Source organism: Mustela nigripes, chromosome X (genome assembly GCF_022355385.1).
Source record: "Mustela nigripes isolate SB6536 chromosome X, MUSNIG.SB6536, whole genome shotgun sequence".
NCBI lineage: Eukaryota > Metazoa > Chordata > Mammalia > Carnivora > Mustelidae > Mustela > Mustela nigripes.
This window is the reverse complement of record NC_081575.1, coordinates 19,995,639-20,022,621: the sequence shown is the minus strand read 5'-3', so window position 1 is coordinate 20,022,621 and position 26,983 is coordinate 19,995,639. Positions and strand designations below refer to the sequence as shown.

The 26,983-nt window shown below is 37.8% G+C and overlaps 1 protein-coding gene across 4 annotated transcripts in view; it reads left to right on the top strand.

Moving 5' to 3' along the window:
- The first annotated feature begins 1,045 nt into the window (after positions 1-1,045).
- SLC25A14 (solute carrier family 25 member 14) overlaps positions 1,046-26,983 on the top strand; it is a 61,076-nt gene continuing 35,138 nt past the window's right edge. For 2 of the 4 annotated variants that reach the window (XR_009401431.1, XM_059386059.1), the window contains exons 1-9: positions 1,046-1,143; positions 1,240-1,393; positions 6,699-6,792; positions 8,089-8,236; positions 11,124-11,218; positions 12,669-12,754; positions 16,196-16,291; positions 22,469-22,593; positions 24,023-24,158. Coding sequence is in view for 3 of the 4 variants with exons in the window: in XM_059386059.1 (XP_059242042.1) it covers positions 1,262-1,393; positions 6,699-6,792; positions 8,089-8,236; positions 11,124-11,218; positions 12,669-12,754; positions 16,196-16,291; positions 22,469-22,593; positions 24,023-24,158 (912 nt within the window). In the remaining variant the exon portion in view is untranslated. Of the gene's footprint in view, positions 1,144-1,239; positions 1,394-1,523; positions 1,771-6,698; positions 6,793-8,088; positions 8,237-11,123; positions 11,219-12,668; positions 12,755-16,195; positions 16,292-22,468; positions 22,594-24,022; positions 24,159-26,983 lie in introns of those variants that run through there. The other 2 variants (XM_059386058.1, XM_059386060.1) reach the window with 2 other exon arrangements.

The following is a 26,983-nucleotide window of genomic DNA, read 5'->3' as shown; positions in this document are numbered from 1 at the left end:
TCTATTTTTAGTAAGAAAGTTTCTGAAGGTAACGAGGGTACTATTAAAGTTGAGAGCCTAAGCTCTGAAGTGAGACCTAAATTTGAGTCCCAGCCCTGCCAATACTAATTTACTCTTTTAAGACCTCAGTTTTCTTATCTATCAAAGGGGGAAAAAATAGTACCTATCTCATGGAGTAGTTGTCTGCACACGAAGCTCTCGACACTGTCCTTGGTAAGCATTCCACATCAGGTAATATGTGTGCCACCTGAAGAAATTTTTTAATGGAAGGAAAAACCTAAGTGTTAACTAAGGCGAGAAAAATCTTTTCAGAACAAAGTACTCCAAATATTTATTAATTCAACAATAATTTAGGGTCATTGCCTTGCATTGACCCACTTTTACTTATACTCAGTACGAGTACTGTGTTATTTCATATTCTCACGTGATTATGGAACCTTCGCGTCTCACGTGATTATGGAACCTTCACGTGAGTGGCTTAAAAATCAAATGTAGCCCATTGGTCAGCAGAATTACCCAGAGTGCTTTGCAAACATTCCTTCCGGTCCCCAGGTGCTGGAGCCAGAAAGTGGACGTCGGGCTTGCCCGTCATTTTCTGGCTGATTGTGAGGTATGGATTTATTTGGACTCCCCCGTTAGCTTTTCTACTCTTTAGATTCGTGATCTCTAAGTTTTTACGGTCTTCGTTTCCAACCTGTTTTTTCTTCCCCCGTGTGCTTTGAGTACAGGGCCCGAGTCTGATTCCTCAGCCCCAAATACCTGGCGCCCATTCGCTGCCACGGTTTACTTGATCTTCATTTTCTTTCCGCCTTCGAGCACCTCATTAAATACCATTCACTCCTTCCCTCGTTTTCCTACTTTTAAGTCCTCTGCCCCGCCCCCTCACTTTCCCTCCTTTTTCGTACTTTGCGCGCAGGCGTCCCGCTCCACCCATTCACTACGTATGCCCCGCCCTTCGCGTCATTCTGAGGTTGGCTGGCGGCTAGCTTCTTAAGCCCCGCCCCTTTCCTAGCCCTCTTACGCACGTGGTGGGTGGTGACAAGGTAACCAGGCGACATCTCTGCCCCCGACTGGCGAGTATGTGAGCTGCAGAACCTGCCAAATTCTCACGCCTTAGCTCTCTATCCCTACACCTCCCAAAAGGTGGCCGTTTTTGTGTCTTTGCATCCGAAGTCGGCTCGACTTCCCCATTAAGACCCCTTGTCGTTCCCACCTCTCATTTTGCGCCTTCTTTTTTAGGCTCTGAGGAGGTGGTGTTGGAATGCCTGTGCCACCGTTGCCGGGGCGACGACTTGGTTACTTCCGTTGGTCTCAATGCTTCCGGGTTGGCATTGCGGTGGCGTTTCCGACTGTGGGAGCCTCGGCTTCCCAGTCGTCCGATGAGCCCGAGCAGGTGAGGGGGAGCTCCTGGACTTCCAGGCAGGGGAGCGGGGCTGGGCCGCGCCAGGCCGCGCGGGGCCGGGCTGGCCTGGTTCCCGGCCTGGGAGGGGCTTAACGGTCCTTTGATCTCTCTCTCCCCTCAGCTGAGTCCCTTCCCTGTCTTTCACTCTTCTGGCATCGGTGGTTTTACTTCTTCGATTGAACCCTGCTTCCTCGACCCCCTTGGGAGGCCGCCTTCTTCAGGCGCCTCCCCTCTCTCCACGAACTCGCTCTGACAGCCGAGGAACTGGCAAGATCCTGCTACCCAGAGGGTGAATGGGTATCTTTCCTGGAATAATCCTAATTTTTCTAAGGGTGAAGTTTGCAACGGCGGCCGTGATTATAAGCGGAGTAAGCAAACACCTCCATTGTGTTAGTGTGAGGGATGCTGTTAAAAGATGCTCCCCTTCAGTTTCTACCCCCTGCCACTCCTTGAGGTCAAGGCATTGAAGGCATCTATTAAAATGCAGTTCAGCTAACTAATGGGGATGACAGCCATTATCAGCATGAATTAGATTCTCAGACAAGGTAACGGCAGGGACGTTTGTAATTCTCTGTTGGTGTTTTCTTGGTTTTTCCAGGCTAAGTATGCTTGGAGTTATTTTGAACTCTTGTCTTCATTCTCTACATCATCAAGTTCCTTTGTGTTTTCATTTTAGAAGTTTATCTCTAACCTTATTGCCAACAAACATGTTGTCTGCTTTTACTTTGTCTGCTTTACTTCATACCGTCCTAAGCAAGTTTCCTTGCCTCTCTCATTTGTAATCCACTGCTTGCTGCAGCCCTAGTAGCCTAACTAAAATGTGGATATCCTCATGTCCCATCCCTGTTCAAAAGTTTATAGTACCCCCCTCACCATTTTGGTTTTAATGTTTTCAGTTGTAACCTTTCCCTTACCGTACTTCTTGTCTGATAATTGTTTCAATCTATTAAGGGAATTCTCTGTTCCCATTAGGTTCCCCTCTTCCTTCTCAGAGCAAACTATACTGATGTCTGCCTCAAAATGCTGTGGTTTTTCCATATTTGTGTCTCTGTTCATCCTGTTTTCCTCCTCCACCCTCCCTTACCTACACCTATACCTGATTCTACCTGCACTCTGGGAAGGCCCATTTTAATCCTCACCTCCAGAAGCTTTTCATATTATTCAGGCGCATGCTGATTGTCTCCTTTTCCAAATTCCTGCTCTTGTAGTTTGTACTATATAATTTAGTACTTATTTTTTCTCCAATGAACTACTTTGATTTCTTCTGCCAGACTATAAGCTCTTGAAAGGCAAGTGCTATATTTCGTACAACTTTATCCTCACCCCAGTGTCCTTGATTACCCAGGAAAGATAGATTGAATGATAGATACTGTCCCATGTTAGAACATATGTTTATTTTTTTAACATGACGTTTATGCCCATAGCATGTTGCAGGTTTGGGCATTTAGTATGCCTTCGATAAATATTTGCTTTTCTCTCCATTATTACCTCCCAAGCCTGAGAATCTGAAATGCCCACTCTTTTTTAAAAGAGAAGGTGAGAAAAGTACCCAGATTTATCTGATCAGATATTTGGAATAGCATAGTGCTATGCAACTTGTGTTCTAAGACATTCTTCTCACTCTAAGCCGTCAGATTTTCCTTAGACTTCAGAACACATGTTTGCATTTTAAAGACATTTTTCATTGGCTGCTTTATGTGATGAATATTTAAAGTAGTATATTTCTGTTTTAAGACAGATGTGACTTCTTTCCTTTTACCCATATCTGGGGATAGCCCCCAGAAGTAAAAATCATTTTTAGCATGCTTGGCGTCTTTCGTACAAGTAATTCTCTACAAAAAGGCAAGGGAAGAGAATTAGAGAATCTCTGAGGATGAATAAAAACAAGATGTTGTGTACAAAGTATGTAGCATTGCTCAGGTCTAGCAAGTTAACTTTCTAATTTGTCACATAATCTTTTACATACACATTGCCTACATAGATAAAGGACATTTCACTAGAATCAACCAAGTATTTACCCAATTCTGTGCAAGACTTATGAAAAGTACTCTGAGACATGGTGTTTGCCTTCAGGGATCTTACCTAGTTAAGAGAGAAAATAACATGGGGCAACTAGAAGAGAAACCTCATCCTGTGTGCCTGAAATTAAAATATAGAAGGGAGAAAATGAAGGTTCAAAAAACATTGTACAACTGTGGAATAGATATAACATGACATGCATGCATGTATATGACCTTATGTAAAAGACTTAGAGGTTTTAGCTGACATTTTAACGATTTCAGTAGTGTGATATGGCCTCCGCAGAAGTGACTGCAATTTTCAGCTGTAGTACATGACATACAATATAGTGAATTATGTGGATGTTTACACTGAGAAAGATAAGATGTAGGAGAACATGATAGCTGTCTTGCTGTCTTTAAATACTTGAAGAACCCCAATAGGGAAAAAGAATAGTTTAATATTACCTCCCCAAATGGGTGAAAACTAGAGGAAAGCAGACTTTTGGCTCAGTATGAGGAAAGAATGTCTAAAACAGACCTAATTAAAGCTATAAAGGACTTTTTCGTAACAAGATTCTTTCCTAACATGGAGGAAAAGGTATTTTACTGACAGATGGGGGAGTGGTAGCAGTGTTGAATTTGGCCAGTGGTCTCTAGACTTTTGGATTTCATGGACCAATAATATTTAAGTGAAAGTGTGGGGGAGGAGGCACAAATTAAGGTAGGTAGTCTTATTTTGCTAAGAAGAATACTAAAAAATCAACTACCAACTGCATTTCATACAGGAAAGGTGATTTTAAAAAAATCCCCAGGAGGAAGAACATGGTTTCCTAATATATAGTCCTTTAAATTAAACACATTTGGCTGAAGAAAAAAGCACTATGTTCTCTTATTTTATTCATTTCACTTCAATTGTGAAAACTTCATTAAGGAACCACTGGGCTGACTGATATAAAATTCTGTTCCCTACTATGGCTCTGCCCCTGCCTTTAACTGATTTCTTGTTTTTCCCTGAACCCTGAGAACATCCTCCTTAATGAAAGTCTGGATAGCAGGTAGTAAAGTTCTGATAGAGGCTTTCTCTGTAATGAGATGAGTGGAAAGAAACTGTAAAATGAAAGCTTTCAGAGAGAAGCATAGCGGCCATTTGAAATGCTTGACTATTTTGGTAAATCTCTAAATTGCCGGGTTGGGGGAATGCCCTCTCCATTGACTAAGAGGGAATATGCCCTGGTCCTTGCTTTTCCGTGCTTACCCTCTCACCATGTGTCACGTCTTACTATCAATTGTAACAAAATGTGCTCATAACTAAAAATGTTAATGAAATAATATTTAGTACTTAAGACTCATTCAGACTGAAGCTGGTGTTTGAAGTGCCTAGTCCTACTTTGCTTTTTAGAATTTCTTTCAACACTTTCCTCCAAAAAAGCTATCCATTCCAGACTCTGTATATCAGATGGACTGGCTGATCACACTATGCTTAAAGGAAGTGTCCATAATTATTTTTGTGGCCTCTTACTAAAATACTTGTCTGTGTGTTTACTGTCTTCTTTGGGAAGTTGTTCATGTGTGCTTATTTACAGAGCTTTCCTTTTGTGGAAATAAAGCAAACCTTGTCTTTCCTATAAAGAGACTGTGACTCAATGGTGCTGACCTCAGATTGGGCAGTGGGGGTGGTGGGCAGCAAGTAATATCTGTTAAAATATAAATTTGAGTACTTTTCAAATAGTAATGATAATAGCTAATAGTTGAACTAGAGGGTGCCTGGCTGGCTCAGTTGGAAAACATGCGACCCTTGATCTTGGAATTGTGAGTTCAAACCCATGTTGGGTGTAGAGATTGCTAAAAAAAAAAAAAAAAAAAAAAGAAAAGAAAAGAAATAAACTTAAAAAAATAATATTTGCATTGGGTGCCAGGTACTTTTCTAGTTATTTTACATGTATCACTTAATTTTCACAACAACCCTATAAGATAGTGTTTATTATCATCCCCATTTTATGGTTCAGAAAACACAGGCATGGAGTAGTTAAGTGACTTGGTCACAGAGCTAGTAAGTAGTAGTGTCAGGATTTGAACCTAGGAAGTCTGACTTCTGAGTCTTTATTCCTGACCATAAAGCACTTGAGGATGTATTTGAAATTCAGTAGCATACATACTATGAAGTTCTGGGAAAGGAATAATTTAAAAGAAATCTCAGAGTCCATCTTAAAAGAGATTACTTCCAGCTCGACCAGGATTTAGTAGGTGATGCATGGAACAGTAGTAGATCTTAAAGTGTGGAAGCACCAGCATTATTTGGAAATTTGCATATTCTCAGACCAAACTCAGGGCACTAATCAGAAAATCTGAGGGTGAGGCCCAACACTCTATGTTTTAATTCACCTTCTAGATCATCTTGGTGCACCTTAAATTTGAAAACCACTGATCTAAAGGGCAGAGCTATGGAAAAAAAGATCCAAGAGAGAAATAGCAGAGAGTGGCAGGAAAAACAAAAATGGAAAGATTGAAGATGACAGGTGTAATGGGGGTGGGATGGGGAAGAACGAAAGGGAGCTGGGAGTAGAAATACATTATTAAGGAGTTTGAACATCAAAGAAAAACAGTATTTGAATGTATGTGCTTTAAAAGGCCAGGGAAAAAGAAATTTACTAGATGGGTGTATGTTAAATATCAGAGAGAAGAGAGACATTCATACTGTTTTCATTCTTCCGGGAACCAGAAGGAAGATGAAAAAGTACTTAGTCAGCTTGGGCTTTGAGGGGAGAAATTGTGTATAGCTAGAAGTAGTTAGATGAACTAAAACCCTGACGTTTAGTGGAGAGATGAGAGGGCTAAGAACGTGAGAGGGGAGTGGTGTCAGCCTTTGCTTTGCACCTATTCAAGGTAACAGAATACCATGAACTGCTTTTATGAGATGCCTTAGCCTATATAGTTTGAACACCAGGTTCCTTCACTTGTAATTCTCTAGTTGAATGTTTAACTTGGTTGCACTGGATGGACTAAAAACTCTTCTTTGGGTGGGGACATGGATAAAATTAAAGAAACTGGAGAGAATGAAGGGCGCAAGTTGATCTTTGTGGGAATTGCACGCCTACCCATACAGAGTGGCAGTAAAGAACACATTCGTGATCATCCAGCACATAAAACAGGATTCCTCATTTTGTTTCATTCCACTTGGTAGGGTTTTTCCTCTACATCTGTTTTATTTGTCAATTTTGCTGGTATAAATAATGTGATCAGACACTAACAAATGCTCCTCACTCTTGTGCCCTGTTCTGATCTGTGTTTATTTTTAGCACCAGAAAAGTACCACTGTAAGCCATGAGATGTCTGGTCTGAATTGGAAACCCTTTGTATATGGCGGCCTTGCCTCTATTGTTGCTGAGTTTGGTAAGAATGTGAAAACTGACAAATCTGCTTCTATGGTATAGATGGTAGCTTATGGTGACAGTTATTTTTGGTGAAAACTAGAGAAAAAGTGAAAAGAAGCTTATTATATTTGTTTTAAAAACTATCATCTTTAAGCCATCAAGTAATATTTTCTGAGAAAGTACTACAAATGGTATGGTGAATGAAATTAAGAAAAGTTGAACTTAAGAAGCTCTTTTGATAATTTAATGATTTGTTTATTTTCTCTAGACTTAAGTAATATGAAAAGATAAAGGGAGTTAGTTAATACAGGGGTTTCTGCTATATTTTTGTACTAATGGTCTTTCCTTAATGCTAAGTTGTTTGTAACTTTCTTAGTATTCAAAGTTCTTTTTTCAAACCTCTGTTAGATTTTGGAAGAAAATTGACTAATAAAATCAAACTAGATTCTTTGCTATTTGATTTTAATTTTGAAATATCTATAGATTGTATTTTCTCATTTTATAAATTTTCTCTCTTAAACTATTCTTAAGTCACTCTAATCCATTAATCTTTGTTGACTTCCTTGACAAATACTGTGTTGGTGCAATATCAAGTTCATCAGTGACCAGAGCTACATAATCACCTTGTTAGTTCTAGACTTCTAAATATTCCCTGGAACATATTTTGTCAACATAATCACCACTTCTGTATGTTGATTTACTGAAAGAAGTTGGTTAAAGAAATTTCCTAAGCACTGTGCTGGATTAGTCCCAACTTACCTGGAACCAAGATGAGTAGACCAAATAGGACTTTGCCTTATCTTTCATAATACTAAGGAACTATTTGTTTCTTGTAAACAAAAAAAAAGAAGAAAAAAACCACAAAACTTTCTAATAGTATATAAGGGTGCCTGGAACAGCAGTCCCATTTTTTCTTACCTTCGTTGTGAAAATTTGGGGAGATTTTATGAAGGAGAAGTAGAGAGATGAGATGGTGGGCAGAGGAAGAGACAAATGCCAAATTGTATGTTACAGAAGAATAAAACATCATTTAAATTATTTTGTATTTATAGTATATTAGGATCATCTTAAAGCAATTTATCGTATCATAGTTTCAGTTATACTGTGGGTCAGTCCTACTGCCTAGATACAGTACGGTGTATTTCACTTTACCACATACAGCTCTTCTGACAGTGGTACTCCTAGCAGAGATACACCCATTGTGTTATAAGGAGGACTTTGTCTTGTGTTTTAAAATTGTCATTGATTTAAATTCGGCCAAAATTTTAACTGTGAGTCTTTGGAAAACCTTATAAATCAGTGTGTTCCTTTATAGGAACGTTCCCTGTGGACCTGACCAAAACACGACTTCAAGTTCAAGGCCAAAGCATTGATGTTCGCTTTAAAGAGATAAAATACCGGGGAATGTTTCATGCCTTGTTCCGCATCTATAAAGAAGAAGGTGTATTGGCTCTGTATTCTGGGTGAGAGTGGATTCTTTCCTTCATGAAGGGAAATACTTTTTAAGAAGCCATTTATTTCAGCTGTCTGATAGTGTGTGCTCTTCATATTCACCATACCACTTTGTAATTCAATATTGACATGCCAGTTTATATTTCACTTGCTTATAGGTCTTGAGCTTTGGATTTTGTGTTCATCTGGCTTTAAGTGATATGTTTTAAAATGGATATCTCATTGCAGCATTGGCTTTCTCCTGTTTTCCTGAGAGTCATCGATAGCCACTGTGAATAGCAGCTCCAGTTCACTGTATACATTTCTGTAATATTCTTCCGGAGTTGCCAAATACTCAGTTCTTTAAAAATTTTCCTCTGTAAATAAATACTATTCTGGCAGGTTAAACATGAAATGCAGAATGAGAGAGAGGGAGACCCATCTATCTGTCAACTTTTAATTAGCTGTAGGTTTGTGGTTTTCTCTGTTATCTGCTGAATTTCCTAGGTCACTCCTGCATTCAGGTTACTAGTTTATTGCTCAGAGAATGGACATCAATTTTATTATTAACCTGTGTTAGACAGTTTTAAAAGAGAATTTTCTTAGGGAAAAAAATCAAGTAATACATCCTGAAGCTAGTGAATCATGGATCAACTGTTTCACCTTGTTCTTTAATCAGCATGGAAGATCACAAGATTATTTTTTCCTAATAGCAAGCAATAATGTTAGAAATATGCATATTTAGTCATCATTTTAAAAATCAGAACCATCCAAGCTGCTGTCGTCTTTCTATTTATAACTACCAAAGTGTAGTTCTGCAATTTGGAAGAATCTCAAAGGAGGTATGAGTGAGAATGTCTTCAGTTTATAAGCAGAACTTAAATAGGGTGAAATCTTGGCTCTGGTACCTCCTTGATAGATTAAAGATTTATCTACAACTGTGAGGAAGTAAGGCTGATTTTTTAAAAAAATAACCTCCATGGGCACCTAGGTAGCTCGGTGGGTGAAAGCCTCTCCCTTCAGCTCAGGTCATGATCTCAGGGTCCTAGGATCGAGGCCCACATTGGGGCTCTCTGCTTGGTGGGAGCCTGTTCCCCCGCCCCCACCTGCCTCTCTGCCTACTTGTGATCTCTGTAAAATAAAAAAAAATCTTTTATAAAACCTCTGTGAGGGGGTTGGGGAGGGGATAGGGTACCTGGATGATGAACATTAAAGAGGGCACGTGACGTATTGAGGACTGGTTATTATATAACACCGATGAATCACTGAACTATACCTCTGAAACAACTAATATACTGTGTGTTAATTAATTGAATTTAAATTAAAAAAGAATTTAATAAAAATAAATGGTACCATATAACCCCCCAAAAAATAAATTTAAAAAAATCTCCATGAGGTGAATAATGGTGTATACTTCTATTTCTACACTGCTAGATTTGGTTTGCTAATATTTTGATAAGGATTTTTGCATCCAAATATCTGAGAGATACTGACAGTTTTTCTGTTTTTGTATTTTTTGTCTGGTTTTGGTATCAGGGTAATACTAACCTCATAAAATGAATTTGGAACAATGAATACTGTTACGCTGAAAAGAAATTTTAAAAAAATGAATTGGGAAACATTCTCTTTTTTTTCTGGAAAGATTGTGTAAGACTGGTGTTGATTTTTTTAAAAAGATTTTATTTATTTATTTTATAGAGAGATAGCAAGAGAGGGAATACAAGCAGGGGGAGAGAGAGAGTGAGAAGCAGGCATCCCACTGAGCAGGGAGCCTGATGCAGGGCTTGATCCCAGGACCCTGAGTCAAAGGCAGACACTTAACGACTGAGCCACCCAGGAGCCCCTGGTGTTGATTTTTTAAATGCTTGGTAGAATTCCTCAGTGAAATTATCTGGGCCTGGAGATTTCCTTTTTGGGAACTTATGAATTATGAATTAAAATGTTTTAATGGATATGAGACTATTCAGTTTATCTATTTCATCTTTATTGATGATTCCCGTATTTTTATCTATTTCATTTTGAGTTTTGGTAGTTTGTAGTTTTTGAGGAATTAGTCCATTTCTTCCGAGTTGTTGGAATTCATGAGCATAAAGTCGTTTATATCATTACCTTATTATCCTTTTAATGGCTGCAGAATTTATAGTACTGTCCATTTCATTCCCGATATTGATTTTTTCAAAAGAGCTTTTTGTTTTATTGATATTTCTCTTTTTCTGTTTTTAATTTTATTAATTTATGCTCTTTATTATTTCCTCCCATTCTGCTTGGTTTGGGTTTACTTTGCTCTTCTTTTTCTAATTTCTTGAGTTAGGGACTTAGATTATTGATTTGAGACTCTTTCTTTCTCTCTCTCTCTTTATCTATTCTTTTCTTCTTCTTTTTCTTTGGTGGGCAGCAGAGTTTATTGAGTGATAGTAAAATGATGGCACAAATCTAAAGAGGGGAGGGACCCCAGAGGTTGCCCAAGACTTTCCCTCGTTTCTAATGTAAGCATTTTGTGCCATAAATTTCCCTCTCAGCACTGCTTTGGCTGTATCTTACATATTTTAATAGGTTGAATTTTCATTTTTGTTTAGTTCTATGTTTTAAAATTTCCTTTGAGAGTTCTTATGAACCATGGATTGTTTAGAAATGTGTTGGTTTGAGCATTTTCCTTATTGATTTCTAGCTTAATTCTGTTACGGTCGGAGAGCATACTCTATTTGACTTCACTTCTTTTAAATTTGTTGAGGTTTGTTTTATAATCCAAATGTGCTCTCTCAGTGAATGTTCCATGGGTGCTTGAAAAAAAATGCATATTCTGATGTAGTTGGGTGGAATGAGGTGAGTAATGGAAATGAGTAAACTGTCTAGTTATGTATAATCTACGTATGTACATGTTGAGTATAATTGATTTTTTCTTACTTTCTTTTTTGGCAGAATTGCCCCTGCCTTACTAAGACAGGCATCATATGGCACCATTAAAATTGGCATTTACCAAAGCTTGAAGAGATTATTTGTAGAACGTTTAGAAGGTCAGTATAGACTCATTCTCTTGTGGGGTAATACTCAGAGGAATTATTGAAATCATGCTTACTGAGAAGCATGCGTCATGGGATGCCTGAGAGTGGGTGACAGTTATTGTAAGGACAAAGCAAGCTCTAATTGATTTGGGATTAATCCTTGCAGAGGTGATAGATGGGTTAGAGAAACCTTCTCTTTAAGCTTTTCCCTTTTCGTATCAAAGAAAAAAAAAAGGCTTCTGCTCATCACAGAAGGAACATGGGTAAGTTTGTCCAGAAAATTAATGCTGTCCTCATCAACAAAAGAACTTTAGCTATAAGCCATTCTCTAGCTGCCCATTTTGATAAGCTTTTATTAGATTGAGGAATTTTAGACTATTCTAGATTCTGTTGTACCTGCGGCCACCTTACCCACATTCAGCATTGTCATGTCTCTAAATGGGCTGCTGCAGCTTTTCCAGCTTGATACCATGCTGAATGGTATTTTCTCACAGGCCTAGGCTTTTGCATAGTTGAGGATAGCTGGAGAGACTTTTGATTAGTAATGTCCTTTGAATTACTTTATTGTCCTAAATTGACTTTTTCTGGAGCCTCTTTGAGGATTCTGAAGGGTTCGCTTCCTAAAATAATTTCCTTTCACAGATGCTTCACTTGGGTTTACCTAGTTTCTATTTGTAGGCTCTTCATGGTAAGGAGGCATGGTGAAGATAGAATTTTCATTTTAGAACATTATGCTCTGTGGTTTCTTTTTTTTCCCCTTTTGGCTGAGCAGATTTAGTTTCAAATGACTTTTTCATATATGTCTACAGAATCTTCTTTAAATAAATAGAAGCTAGTAGATATCAAAGCCAGTCAAAATTAATATTTAGGTAATTTTTTTCTGTTAACATGTAAGTTTTTATTTTTTTAACATTTGGTTCCTAAGTCTTTAGAGTTGATGAGTCTCCAGAAAAAGACAAAAGAATTTTCTTTAGGTATTTGAAATGATTGAAGAAGAAATACTACATTCTGAATTTATGTGGGTTACTGGCAGTTGCTGTGTATAGAATAATAGGACACGTTCCAGTGTCTTTTAGAAACACTTTTTAAAAAAAATAATGATTTATGTTTCAGTACTGATTTGGGATCTAGAATTTTTTAAAGATTTTATTTATTTATTTCACAGAGAACACAAGCAGGGGGAGCAAGGGAGGGAGAAGCAGGCTCCCTACTGAGCAGAGAGCCTGATGTGGGGCTTGAGCCCCAGACCCTGGGATCATGACCTGAGCTGAAGGCAGATGCTTAACTGACTGAGCTACCCAGGCACTCTGGGATCTAGAAATATTTGAGTTTCTTTAGTTTCGTAAGCTTTGCAGTTCATTTCTTACAGTCATTTATCTGCTTGGGATTCCTTTCGTCTGATAGATGAGTACTCTGTTCTTCAAAACTGGTACTTGGTACAAACTTTTTTTCCTTTTTACAGATGAAACTCTTCTAATTAATATGATCTGTGGGGTAGTGTCAGGAGTGATATCTTCCACTATAGCCAATCCCACTGATGTACTAAAGGTAAGAAAGGGCTGGTAGCATTAGATGTATACCAAGTGTTATGGAAAGAGCATGAACTTTGAGTCAGATTTGGGTTTAGGGCTCCACTCTGTCACTGCTGTAAAACCTTGGGCAAATAACTGCTTTAAGCCTTGGTTTCCTCATTTGTAAGTAATTACTGCATAAGGTTGTTTAGGATTAGAGATAATATATGTGAACTGCCTATCATACTTGGTAGATAGTAGGTGCTCAGTAAATAGTAGTCAATTCATTATGATATGCATTAATCCATTGGTCTTTAGAGTATGTAAACCCTTATAAGATTGTTTCCAAGGGCGATGCAATTTTAAGGCAATCAGTTTCCAGATCCCTTACTTCCATTTTCTTCTTCTAAAATTGATATGAAAATTTTTGTTTTTAATAGTTCTTTCTCCACTTTACAAAAGAAAGGCAAATTCTCCACCCATTTCAAATCTTAGTATGGTATATTGAGCTGTGGTATAATCTGGGGTACCAGACAAAGGGATAAATCAAATTGGAGGAGCCTCCTTTAATGGCTAATTGAGGTACCTTAGTCTGTAATGCATCTGTCTTTTCTTGTCTTACCTATATTTCCATTAAGGGTGAGATTTGGCTTTAAAATGGTATATTTTGGTCTGTGCTGGGATTATTTTGAATTCAGAACTAGAATAGCATAGGTTAATGGTATTGATTTTTAAAAATATAATTCAATTTCTTTCAGATTTTTTCTTTTACGATGATGATGTTGTTGTTGTTATGTTAGTCACCATACAGTCCGTCATTAGTTTTTGATGTAGTGTTCCAAGATTCGTTGTTTACATATAACACCCAATGCTCCATGCAGTATGTGACCTCCTTTCAGATTTTATCAAAACACAAGATGAAACATTTAATAATATTAGTACTCATTTTATCTCATGGTACACATTTTCTACATAGTTAATAACTTACTTAAATTTATGATTAATTAAAAGCACTAAATATATGATTATAATGTCTGAGAGGATCCTAAGTTTCTGACATTTATTTTAGCGGGCATGTGAGAAAAGAGGACATGTGCTGTATTTATTCGAAACCATAGGTGACTAGGTTAGTGAAAGAGAGATCTATTGCAATTCAGAGAATTTTAAGAACCGAGAGAGTGACTTGAAACACAGCACACATGAAAGAAACCAGTGATGGTTGATGGGGCAAAGATATGGAATGATCTTTCTGGGTTAAACTGAGAGTAATGTAGCTACAGAATTTTTATATCACTTTAGATGTACAGAGCAAGTATTTATGAAGAGAACTGATTGTATCCTAAAAGTGCACAACATTTGCAATATAATTACACTTGACCTTTTCAAGAACAATAATACTTAACTCCCTAAAGCTTCTTTTCTTATCTATCTGGATCCTTGATTTAATCACCTAAATGATTTGCTTTAATTTCCTGTCCCTCTGACTTGCCTGGTATGATTATTACCATTGACCAATGCTATAATCTCCCTTTTCCTTTCTTATATCTTGATAGGGCTGAGGGTGCTGGGGATGGAGAGAATCACAAACTTAGATGGTGACAGTACCAGTATAGGATCTATAATCACAGCTGAGCTGTTCAGTCCTCTCACATATCCTTGGGCAACTCTTTCTCTGATATATTATGTGTCACTTCCTTGCCTTTGTTTATGTATCTCTCTTTCTGACTGTAATGTCTTTTTCCCCTTTGTGAATTTATCCTTCAAGTCTGCTCAGGAACAGGGACCGGACTAGGATGAGACAAGTGAGGTATTCCCCTGGGATACAAAATGGAAGGGGACACAAAAAACTCAGTAATCAAGAGAAATAACATTTTATGCAATATTTTTCAAAAACTAAAGTGAATGCAAACTTCTCATGATGAATAAAATACCAATATTTGGTATAATTCATCTCACCTCACCTGAATCTCATCCTTTTGGATCCTATCTTTAGTTAACTACAGTTTAATATTTGGTTCATTGTGGGTTTTGTGCATAAATTTTCATGTTTTGAAATATTGTATTATTATTTGTCCAGATTACTGAGGTTTTTTTGAGTGCCCCTCCTACATTTTGTGCCAGAGGAAAGTGCCATACCTTACCATAGTCCAGGTCCTGCTCAGGAATCACCTCCTTCACGAAGTCTCCTTTTAGGATATTTGTAGTTTCCATTTTAATTGAATTTAGGTTTTTATTTCAAAACTCTTAGTAGCAATTGACTTTCCACATAAAAACATGCTGTTTCATGATTTCCCAAAGACATTTTTTAAAACCTAGAGTTGCACATCATGAAAATCAGGCCCACATTAGGGCCACTAGTATTTACTGACTTACTACTATGATTTTATGTGTGCAGTCTGTTGGAAATTGTACCAAATCTTTCAGGGATTTTTAATGTTAGCTTTATTTTCTTGCACCTCTCAAAGACTACTTTGCAGAATACAGTGATCATGGCTTTTACAAATAGAATTCAATTTAAAGTCTTGTAAGCATGAAATTATATCTTAAAACCTTTTTGCTATTAATAATTACATAATGTGTGTTCAATGTAGAAAAAAGTGGAAGGCAGGAGAAAAACACAAACGAAGAAAATGTCCACTTGTCTTGTTACTCAGACTTAAACCACTATCTGCATTTGGGTGTGTTTATGTTCATCCAGTCTCTTTGCTGTGCATATTTTTAAGTTTATGTCATATTTTTTATTTTTTTTATTTTATTTTTTTTTAAAGATTTTATTTATTTATTTGTCAGAGAGAGAGTGAGCGAGAGCGAGCATAGGCAGACAGAGTGGAAGGCAGAGTCAGAGGGAGAAGCAGGCTCCTTGCGGAGGGCAAGGAGCCCGATGTGGGACTCAATCCCAGGACGCTGGGATCATGACCTGAGCCGAAGGCAGCTGCTTAACCAACTGAGCCACCCAGGCGTCCAAGTTTATGTCATATTTTTTAAAGATTTTATTTTTTTAAAAGATTTTATTTATTTATTTGAGAGAGAGAGAGCCCAAGCAGGGGAACAGCATAGGGAGAAGGAGAAATAGGATCCCTGTTGGGGCTTTATCTCAGGACCCTGGGATCATGACCTGAGCCAAAGGCAGAGGCTTTAACCCACTGAGCCACCCAGGTGCCCCATAAACTGTTATCATTTTAAATGAATTATTTTCTGCCCACATTGGAGTACTTGTTCTTTCTTTCCCGCAAATTTTCTTTCAACTCCAGAATTGATGGACTTAGTATAAGGAATGTGAGGCTGATGAAAATAATTTTTATAAATTATATTTTGACACAAATTACATTTTTAAAATATGTAGTTTGTTATTAGTTTCATCATAATAGCAGGATAATATTTCTGATAATTCCCAAATTCTGTTTTCTTTATTTTAAATGTGTGTAACATCTCATTTTGGTCTCTGTTAAAACAGAGAATAAGAATCTTCTTATTTTAGATTCGAATGCAAGCTCAGGGGAGCTTGTTCCAAGGCAGCATGATTGGCAGCTTCATCGATATATACCAACAAGAAGGTACCAGGGGTCTGTGGAGGGTGAGTACTCTTTTCCTGGTATTGTTTTATGCTCATTTTCTATACTTTGCAAAGAATACTTCTTATATAAAGCAATAAAATTATGAATTGTCATCTACACTGTTTAAGATTCATGGTAACCCAGAAGATATCACCAATGAATCACATCACCAATGAAAGGACCAAAACTTACCTTACCAGTTGTCTTTATTTTTGCTTAGTGTTTGGGGGTTGTGTGAGAAAAGGTTATTATATTATTTGAGGTAGTCCTTTGGTTTGTTCAAATTCACAGTGAATTTAGTTCTTAAATATATATTTTGCTAGTTTTGTACTATCACAGCATTATATGTTTATGATAGTCTCTGCTTACCCAAAACAACTTTTTTTAACCTTATAAAATAAAAATAGCACTGTAAAACTTTCAGGTCTATAAAAGAGAAAAAAAATCGAGTAGTCTTACTATCTAGAGTAATTACTGTTAACATTTTGTCATATTATCTTCCAGTCTTTTATCTCTACTCCTTTTTTATTGTTGTTCCTATAACTTTTTATCTTATTTTAATCACCTAGCATTGTAATACTAAGTAAGAGTCCTAGTAGAATATGCAGAGGGAAGTAGAATGGGAAATCCATTAATAGGCTATTAAAGAAGAAAGCTTTGTTTTTTTTTCTTCCTTTATATTTTCCCTCAACTTCCTATAAAAATTTTCAGATATAGAAGAATTGAAAGAACAGAACATACCCAGATTGAATGACTGTTACAGTCTGACTGTATTTTCTTTATCTGTGTGTATGTGTATACACAGTAAACACACATATTTGTGTGTTTTGGCGGGGAATTTGCTAAACTATTTGAAAGGAAGTTTCCCACATCATGGTACTCTACTAAATAGTTCATTATGCATCTCCTAAGAATGAGGACATTTTCCTGCATAGTAATACATAATAACTATATCATTATCACACCTAAGAAAATTAACAAGTCCCTAATACCTAACACCCAGTTTATATTCACATTTCCCTTATTGATGATACCAGGCCAAGTTTCTTTACAGAATATTTCCCCTGTATTTCCTGCAAACTGGAAGTTAGGTCTGTTGGCTTGATTAGATTCATGTTAAACATTTTGCTAAGAAAACTTCATAGGTGACACTCTATGTTTCATATTTCATCACAGAAAGAAGCCCGTGTTAGGTTGTCCCACAATTAATGATGCTGAATTTGATTACTTGGTAAGATAATGTCCACCACATCTTACCATCATAAAAGATAAGTTTTTCCTTTTTGTAATTTAGTGGATAATTTGATGACATTCTAGCAACATGCATATATCCTATTATTTAATAGCGTTTCACCTAATGCTCTTAGCATCCATTAATGATCCGTGAGGTTTCTTTTTGATAACAGGGTGCACGTTTTTGATTAGTCTAATTTAAAAAACCAGAAAATGGACCTAACTAGAAATTTTTCATAAACTAATGCTAAGGGAAAGACAAACAGCAATAAATACAACAGGGAGATTTTGTCAGGGCAATATAGCTACTTTGTTTTTAATTAAAATTTTTAATTGTGGTAAAATACATGTAACATAAAACTTACCATCTTAACCATTTTTAAGTATACTGCTCAGCAGTGTTAAGTACATTTACATTGTTGGTCAGCCAGTCTCTGGAACTCTTTTCATCTTGTAAAATGTGAACTCCATACCCATTAAACAACTACTCCCCCTTTCCCCCTACCCCTAGCGACCATCCTTCTATCTTTACGAATTTGGCTTTTCTGGGTACCTCATGTAAGTGGAATCATACAGTATTTGTGTTTTTTGTTACTAACTTATTTTACTTAGTGTAATGTCCTCCAGCTTCATTCTTGTTGTCACATGTATCAGAATATCCTTCCTTTTTTAAGGCTGAATAATCTTCCATTGTATGTATATGCCACATTTTATTTATCCATTCATCTGTTAATGGGCAAGTTGATTGTTTCTGTATCATGGCTCCTGTGAATTATGCTACTCTGAATGTGGGTATGCAGATATCTCTTCGAGACTCTGATTTCAGTTCTTTTTATATATGCCCAGAAGTGGGATTGCTGGATCATATGGTAATTCTGTGTTTAATATTTTGAGGAATGGAGCATAGCAACTTTTATGATCTAGGCTGCTTACCTCATCCAGGTACATAAGATAAAGAAGTGAAGTACATTGTATTATGTGTTCTTTTGACACAGACACATAGTATTTGCATATTAAAATACAGGAATATTTTTTTCATTTCAACAAGGAAATAGGTTTGCCAAACACATGGTCTTCTTTATTAGTGTTTTATTTTTCTGTTTTGATTTTCACATGGGTAGGTACTGGAAAAATTTTATTTTCTAACTCCATTGTAAGAAATAATAGCACAAAAATAGAGCCACCACAGCAATAAATACAACATGTATTTGCAATTGCACTACTGGGTATTTACCCCAAAGATACAGATATAGTGAAAAGAAGGGCCACATGTTGGGGTGCCTGTGTGGCTCAGTGGGTCAGGTCATGATCCCAGGGTCCTGGGAACAAGCCCCACATCGGGCTGTCTGCTCAGCAGGGAGCCTGCTTCCTCCTCTCTCTCGTGATCTCTGTCTACCAAATAAATAAAATCTTTGAAAAAAAAAGAAGGGTCACATGTATCCCAATGTTCATAGCAGCAATGTCCACAATAGCCAAGATGTGGAAGGAGCCAAGATGCTCTTCAATAGACGAATGGATAAAGAAGATGTGGTCCATATATACAATGGAATATTATTCAGTCATCAGGAAGGATGAATACCCACCATTTGCATTGATATGGATGGAACTGGAGGAGATTATGCTGAGTGAAATAAGTTAAGCAGAGAAAGATAGTTATCATATGGTTTCACTTATATGTGGAAGATAAGAGCATGGAGGACATTAGAAGAAGGAAGTGAAAAATGAAGGGAGGGAATCAGAGGGGAAGACAAACCATGAGAGACTATGAACTACTGAAAACAAACAAGGTTTCAGAGGAGAGGGGGCTGGTGGGATGGGTGAGCCCAGTGATGGGTATTAAGGAGGGCACATGTTGCATGGGGCACTGGGCACAGTGAATCAAAAACTAATGATGTACTGTATGATGACTAACATAACATAAAAAAAAGAAATAACAGCCCAAATGCAGTAATGAGGTGTAACTGGCACTTATATCAGAGTTGGAGAGACTGTAGAGAGTGATGGTAACTCTGGTGAGCTGGAGATCCCCTACCCTGTTCATAGCTGTCACGCATGATGGGAATCCTGTGTGGCCACATTTTCTGGGCTTTTAAGAGAAGCTGGAAATCTTCATTCCTATGTGAAGTATCCTTTTTTTATACGTTGACAGCTAATTCAGTCTTCTCGAAGTACTATGTAGGCCACACACAACATGTCTGTGGCCTGAATTTGGCCCATGGGCTCCTGTTTGGGGCCTTAACTATTCAGCAGAGTTGTCTTCTGTGAAGATCATCTTCTGACACAGTTGAACAGGTGGAAGGGTCAGAGAGAGAGACACTGTTGGGCCAGCCAGCCTGATCAGCAGAGTCAGACGTCTCCTGGTAATAGCATAGCTATATCACTCTATCACTTCCATTTTGTAAATTGAGTTTGGCAATTTATAGATGATTGAGCATTTTAATATAACAGGTATCCAAGAAAGCAGTTGTCTCTGTGGTGTGTTATTTTCTATTTTAAATAACATTTAGTCAGTTATAAAAATAAAGCATTCATTGTGAATACTATAAGAAAGGCCTAAAAACAAATATTAACTTATCTGTTACCCTAATTCCAGATAAAGAAAAATATTTTTGTGTATTTCCTTCGAATCCTTTATAAAAATTTGGTGTTTTGCATATATCCTTTCCCTCAAAGTGAGAATAATACTATATGTCTTGCCTTCTTTAATGTTATCAGCATTTTCTTGTGTCATTAATATTCTTCAAAAATGTTGACTTTTAGTGTTCTAGGAGCCCTGTGTTGTAATATGACTTGTGATAGGGGTATTCTGCTAGTGAGTGAAAGACTTGTAAGGAAGTACCCCTTTGCCTTCCCTTCTCCCTGGCTGCATTATACCTTTGCTCTCATCCTGGTGTGTCTTTTCTGCACATCATAAAATTCTGTAAATTAAACTTAGAAGCTCTCCTCTTGCCCCTGACTTTTGGTTCATGGTCTTATTTTTTTTTTAAGATTTTATTTATTTATTTGACAGAGAGAAATCACAAGTAGATGGAGGGGCAGGCAGAGAGAAAGAGAGGGAAGCAGGCTCCCTGCTGAGCACAGAGCCCGATGCGGGACTCGATCCCAGGACCCTGAGATCGTGACCTGAGCCGAAGGCAGTGGCTTAACCCACTGAGCCACCCAGGCGCCCCTGGTCTTATTTTTTTTAATAACATCTTTATTGAGAAAATTTGCATACCATAAAATTCACTATCTTGAAGTATTTAATTTTTAAAGATTTATTTATTTATTTTGGAGAGCAAGGTGCATGTACATGCAAGAGAGCAAGCAAGAGTGTGTGAGCATGTGAGCAGGGGGAGGGGCAGAGGGAGAAGGAGAGAGAATCCTAAACAGACTCTTCACTGAGCAGGAAGCCAGACACAGGGCTTGATTTCATGGCCCTGAGATCATGACCTGAGCTGCAATCCAGCTGGACATTCAACTAAGCTAGCAAGGTACCCCTTGAAGTGTGTAATTTAATGGTTTTTAGTTGATTCACAGACTTGTCCAACCATCACCAATGTGTAAGTTTAGAACATTTTCATCACCACTAAAAGAAAACCCATATTCATCAATAATCACTGCCATGTCCCCCAACCCTCTCAGCCCTGGACAACCACTAACCAACCTACTTTCTGTTTCTCTAGATTTGCCATTTCTGACATTTCATATACATAGAATCATAAAATATATGGCATTTGTGATTGACTTCTTTCATTTAGCATACTGTTTTCAAGTTTCAACAGTGTTTTACCATTTATCAGTACTTCGTTTCTTTTTTATGGCTGAATAATAATTGGTGTGAAACTGCTGAGTCACATAGTAATTCTGTATTTGACTCCTTGAGGAATTCTCAAAGTGTTTTCCAGTGGCTGCCCTCATGTTACATTTCCACCAGCAGTGTATAAGTGTTTCGGTTTCTCCACATCCTCACCAGTACCTTTTTCAATTATTATTATTATAGCTATCCTACTGGTGTGTAGTAGTATGTCATTGTGATTTTGATTTGCCTTTTCTAATGATTGATGATGTTGAACATCTTTTATTATGCTTATTGTCCATTTGTGTATCTTCTTTGGGGCCATGTCTATTTAGATATTTTGCCCTTTTAAAAATTGGGTTGTTTGTCTTTTTATTGTTGTGTTGTAAGAGTTCTTTATACATTCTGTCTGCTAGTTCCTTATCAGATATATGACTTGCAAATATTTTCTCCCATTGTGTGGGCTGTCTTTTCACTTTCTTAGTGATATCCTTTGAATCACAAAAGTGTTTAATTGTGATGAAGTCCAGTTTATTTTCATTTCTTTTGTTACTTGTGCTTGGGGTGTCATATCAATGATTTTATTTTATTTCATTATTTTAAAGATTTTATTTGTTTGACAGAGAGAGATATAGCCAGAGAGGAAACACAAGCAGGGGGAGTGGGAGAGAGAGCAGCAGGCCTCCTGCTCAGCAGAGAGCCCAATACAGGGCTCGATCCCAGCACCCTGGGACCATGACCTGAGCCGAAGGCAGATGCTTAACGACTGAGCCACCCAGGTGCCCCAGTGATTTTATTTTTAGTACAATAAGTGAATTGGGTTTTTTTTTAAAGATTGTTATTTATTTGACAGAGATCACAAGTGGGCTGAGAGGCAGGCAGAGAGAGAGAGAGGAGGAGGCAGGCTCCCTGCTGAGCAGAGAGCCCTATGTGGGGCTCGATCCCAGGACCTTGGGATCATGACCGGAGCCGAAGGCAGAGACTTTAACCCACTGAGCCACCCCGGTACCCCAGTGAATTGGGATTTTTAAGTGTTACACTATTAGCCATTGATTTGAAATGATGATCTCTGTACTTGAGATTTGGATTTTTATGTCACTTTGCAACTTCCAACCTATTTTGTTCACTTTTAGACTTATGTCACTTCTAGTATATTTTAGTGTGTAATATCACTTATGTTTTACAGGGTGTCGTCCCAACTGCTCAGCGGGCTGCCATCGTTGTGGGCGTAGAGCTACCAGTCTATGATATTACAAAGAAGCACTTAATCTTGTCAGGGGTGATGGGAGACACGATTTTAACTCACTTTGTGTAAGTGTGATGTATTGTACTTATTCTGTATTTCCATTATTTTGAGCACTAAAAGAATCTTTCACTGAAGTCCTTATATAGAATCAATAATGGGTGCAGATGGTCTAAATACCTCTGTCTTTCTTATCACCAGAACTTGAAAGTCTTCCAGGTCTTCCAGTACTTGTATAGGGATCCCAGATGCTGTGGGTTCTTTGGTACTTGGTAGCAGTGTCTATTACAACTATATCAGATGTCTATAGGATTTGCGTTTGTTCATATATAGTCTCTATATCTAAACTTATCTGTTGTTTGCTTTGGTTAATTTTGGATCAGAAAGCAAACTTTTCTCAATGAGAATCAGAAAAAAGTGAAAATTTATAGAGCCAGTGAAACAAAACCACAGTTTGGGGCTTTAAACTGTTGCTAATATCATCCTACATTCTCTTCATCTTACAACTTTTGTGACACTTTACTGCTCAAATGCATTTGGTGTATGATGATATGGTATGAAAACTTGCTATAACTAATACATGATGTGTGGTACTTTTTGCTTAGGGATCTTGCTGGACTTAAAAGTTGCCCCCCCCAAAAAAAGGCTGAGTTTTGGATTAAAAAGTGAAGAGGATAACTTTTTTTTTAATATTTTATTTATTTGTTTGGCAGACAGAGATCACAGGTAGGCAGAAAGGCAGGGGGAAGCAGGTTCCCTGCAGAGCAGAGAGCCTGATGTGGGGCTCAATCCCAGGACCTTGGGATCCTGACCTGAGCTGAAGGCAGAGGCTTTAACCCACTGAGCCACCCAGGCGCCCCCTAGGATAACTTAAAAAAAAAAAAAAAAAAAAAAAAAAAAAGATTTATCTATTCATTCCAGAGAAAGAGAGTGAATGAGTGAGTGAGTGAGTGAGAGGAGGGGCAGATAGAGAGAATCAACAAGCAGAATCCCTGCGGTGCATGGAGCCCAGGGGCTTGATTCCACAGCCCAGGAGATCATGACCTGAGCCAAAACCAAGAGTCAGAAGCTTAACTAGTTGAGCCACCCAGGTGCCCCTAACTTTTTTTTTGAAGATTTTCTTTTAAGATTTTAAGTAAATATGGGGCTCAAACTTACTGCCTGGAGATCAAGAGTTGCATAATCTACTTGACTGAGCCAGCCAGGCATCCTATGGGGGTAACTTTTGAGTGATGTTTCTCTTTTTTTAAAAAAAATATATAATATATATTATTTGTTTCAGGGGTACAGGTCTGTGATTTATCAGTCTTACACAATTCAAAGCTTGAGTGATGTTTCTTTAGAAAATATTTCTTTTTAGATTATAATGAAAGGGCAAGTGCTAGGTTTTATCTGATGAATCTGACTCATTGTACATTTATGCGTTTATGTTTGGCTTAATTTCTGTTTAGTCATGGTTGGAAGTGAGGCAGTCTCTCTTAAAGTTCTCCCCTTTAGTTCCAGCTTTACATGTGGGTTGGCTGGGGCTCTGGCTTCCAATCCCGTTGATGTGGTTCGAACTCGCATGATGAACCAGAGAGCAATTGTGGGACATGTGGATCTCTACAAGGGTACTTTGGATGGAATTTTAAAGGTATGCACACTGTAGACTTGGTTTGCATTTTTAATTTTCTTTGATGTCTCAGACATTCAGTCCTTATTCTTAGTTGCTATGCATACTTTTGAAGATGGAAGAATCATCATGTATATTAAATTTTAAAAATTTTTTAATATTATTTTTATTAGCATACAATGTATTATTTGCCCCAGGGGTACAGGTGTGTGAATCATCAGGGCTTACACATTTCACAGCACTCAACCATAGCACATACCTTCCCCAATCATTATGTATATTTTTAATAGCCTCTCAGAGTAATTTCCAGGGAGAAAAGCTATCTCCTTGGCAATCTGCTGATACATATTGATCCTTCATATTATTATTCCAGTTTGAATGCTTGAGACTACATGATAATTTTACTGATAGCACCATGTAGAATTACTGATAGAAGGGACTTAACTTATCCTACATTTGCCTGCTTCAGACAAGATGGAAACCTTGTAATAGAAAATCCGGTACTCAATTTCAGTTTAGTATTGTGCTGTTGTTTACACTTTGCCTTTGAAAAGTTTCTGCTGTTATATTTGTAGGAAGCCAAGTATCATAAATGTATTATGTAATCCCTGGTGATCATCCTACAAAAGGCAAATTTGCAGCTAAAATATGACATTTCCGTATGGTTTCTCTGCTGCTGTCAGTTCAGTTTAACAACCATTTATTGTCTACCAGGCACCATTTTAGTAGATACAGGTGTACTGCAGGTGTACAAACAGATAACTAACACAGCTTGGTAAGTGATAAACTCAAGGACCGATGGGAGGGAATTTTAGTCTAATTTGGAAGTTTAGGATAGGCTCCCTCCACCTGTAGGTGGTGGCATCTTGAATAATAGTAACTCATGTCCATTCAAAGCTTTACTGTGTATCAGAAACTGTCCTAGTGAGACTTACATATATTCACTTACTTAATCCTCATCGTTACCTGATGCAGTAGATCCTGAAGCCCTAACCTGCCCAAGGTTTCACAGTAGTGGGATTTCCACTCAGCCCATCGGGCTTCAAACCAGCATTTTTAACATCTATACTATAGTGCTTTTCTCATGTTAATGGCTAAGGGTTAATTAGGTTATAAAGTATATTGAATGCTATGCTGAGGTGCTTTGGCTTTTTTTCTTTTTATTTGATGAGCTATTGAAAGATTTTAATCAAGTCAGATTTGTATTTTAGATCACTTTGGCTTTGTAGAGACTGGATCTGAGACCGTGGTTCTCAGTCGTCCATGCACAACTGGAATCACCTGGTGGAAATTTCATAGCTCTGTGTCTGTCTACCTTTTAGACCAATGAACTCAGAACATCTGGAGGTAGGACCTAGGTTGAAAGTATTTTTAAAAACTCCTCAGGTGATTGTAGTATTCACCTAAGGTGAAAAGTCATTAATGTAAGGGGATATGCTTGGAGCAGTGGTTCTTAAGACATTAACATACAACCTAATTACCTGGAGGGATTTTTGAAATGCAGATGGCTGGCTGGGACCCTTCACCAGAGGCCCCATCACCAGATTCTGATTCAGTAGGTCTGGAGTAGGATCTGAGAATTTGCATTTTGAACCAGTTTGCAGGAAATACTGATGCTGCTAATCTGGGTACTACACTTTGAGAAACACTGACTTAGAGACAGGAAGCCGATTAAAGGGTTTTTATAGTAATCTAAATTAGAGCCAATGAAGCCTGAATTTGAACATTATAGTGGGGATACAGAAAGTGGGATAGAATTGAGAATAATTTAGTTGATAAAGTCAACAGTATTCGATTGACTGGGTGTAGGGGAGTGTGGGAATAAGGAGGCGTCAGAGATAACTTCACAGTTTGTTGTTTTGTTTTGTTTTCGTGAGCATGTGGTGATACTTGTTGACAGAGGCATCGCAGGAAGAGGAGCAGGTTTTTTGGGAAACAGTACAGTTTGGGACACTTAGTTTGAAGGCATGAGGAATACCCAGTGGATCTATTTGGAGATCTTGGTCTTAACTCAGGGGAGATTTTGGGGATATAGATAAGAGCCTGGGGAATCAGTAGTGTACTGATATTACCTACCTGTGTAGGGGAAGACCAAGGAGAAAAGGTAGAAGAGCTCCCAACTTTTTTGCCTTTCTAGCACACTCTAGAGTATTATGAACTCCTATTAATAGTGATTTTAATAGCGATTCACAGAGGAAGTGATTCTTAGACTCTGGGGAGTAGAGTTTGGTAAAAGCCTCTCTTTACTATTTTCTGCCACGCTTATCCTTCCACTTGACAGTTGGTGGCATAAGGAGAAAGTTAGGGTCAAGGAAATAACTGAGGAATACCAATTGCTAAGGGCTTGGCAGGTAGGGAACCTAGGAAAGACACAGAAAGATAACCATCAAAAGATAATGAGGAAACTTAGAAGTCATGGAAGTTAAGGGAGTAATGAGTTTCAAGAAGAGATGAGTACTTATTTAATGCCATCTGGAACAGAGAGATACAGTATAAGGACTACACAATATCTGTTGGATTTAATATGTTCTAGAGGAGGTTGTTGGGTTGATGTTTGCAAAAGCTAGATTGCATTGAAGAGTGTGTTGTTTATTCATTGAATACAAAAATGTTTAAGTCATATGTGCCAAGTGCTGTTCAGTTTGGGTGAACAAAAAGTTTCAGCCTTCGTGACACTTCTCATAGAGACGCATAAACACAGAGGAATGAAGGGTAAGTAGACAAGTGTAAAATACTCTTTCAGGAAGGTTGGTTAAGAATAGATATAAGGCACAATAATAGAGTAGTAGGTAGGATTTAGTGAATGCTTATTACGTGCCACACACTGTGGTATATCCTCTCACTCA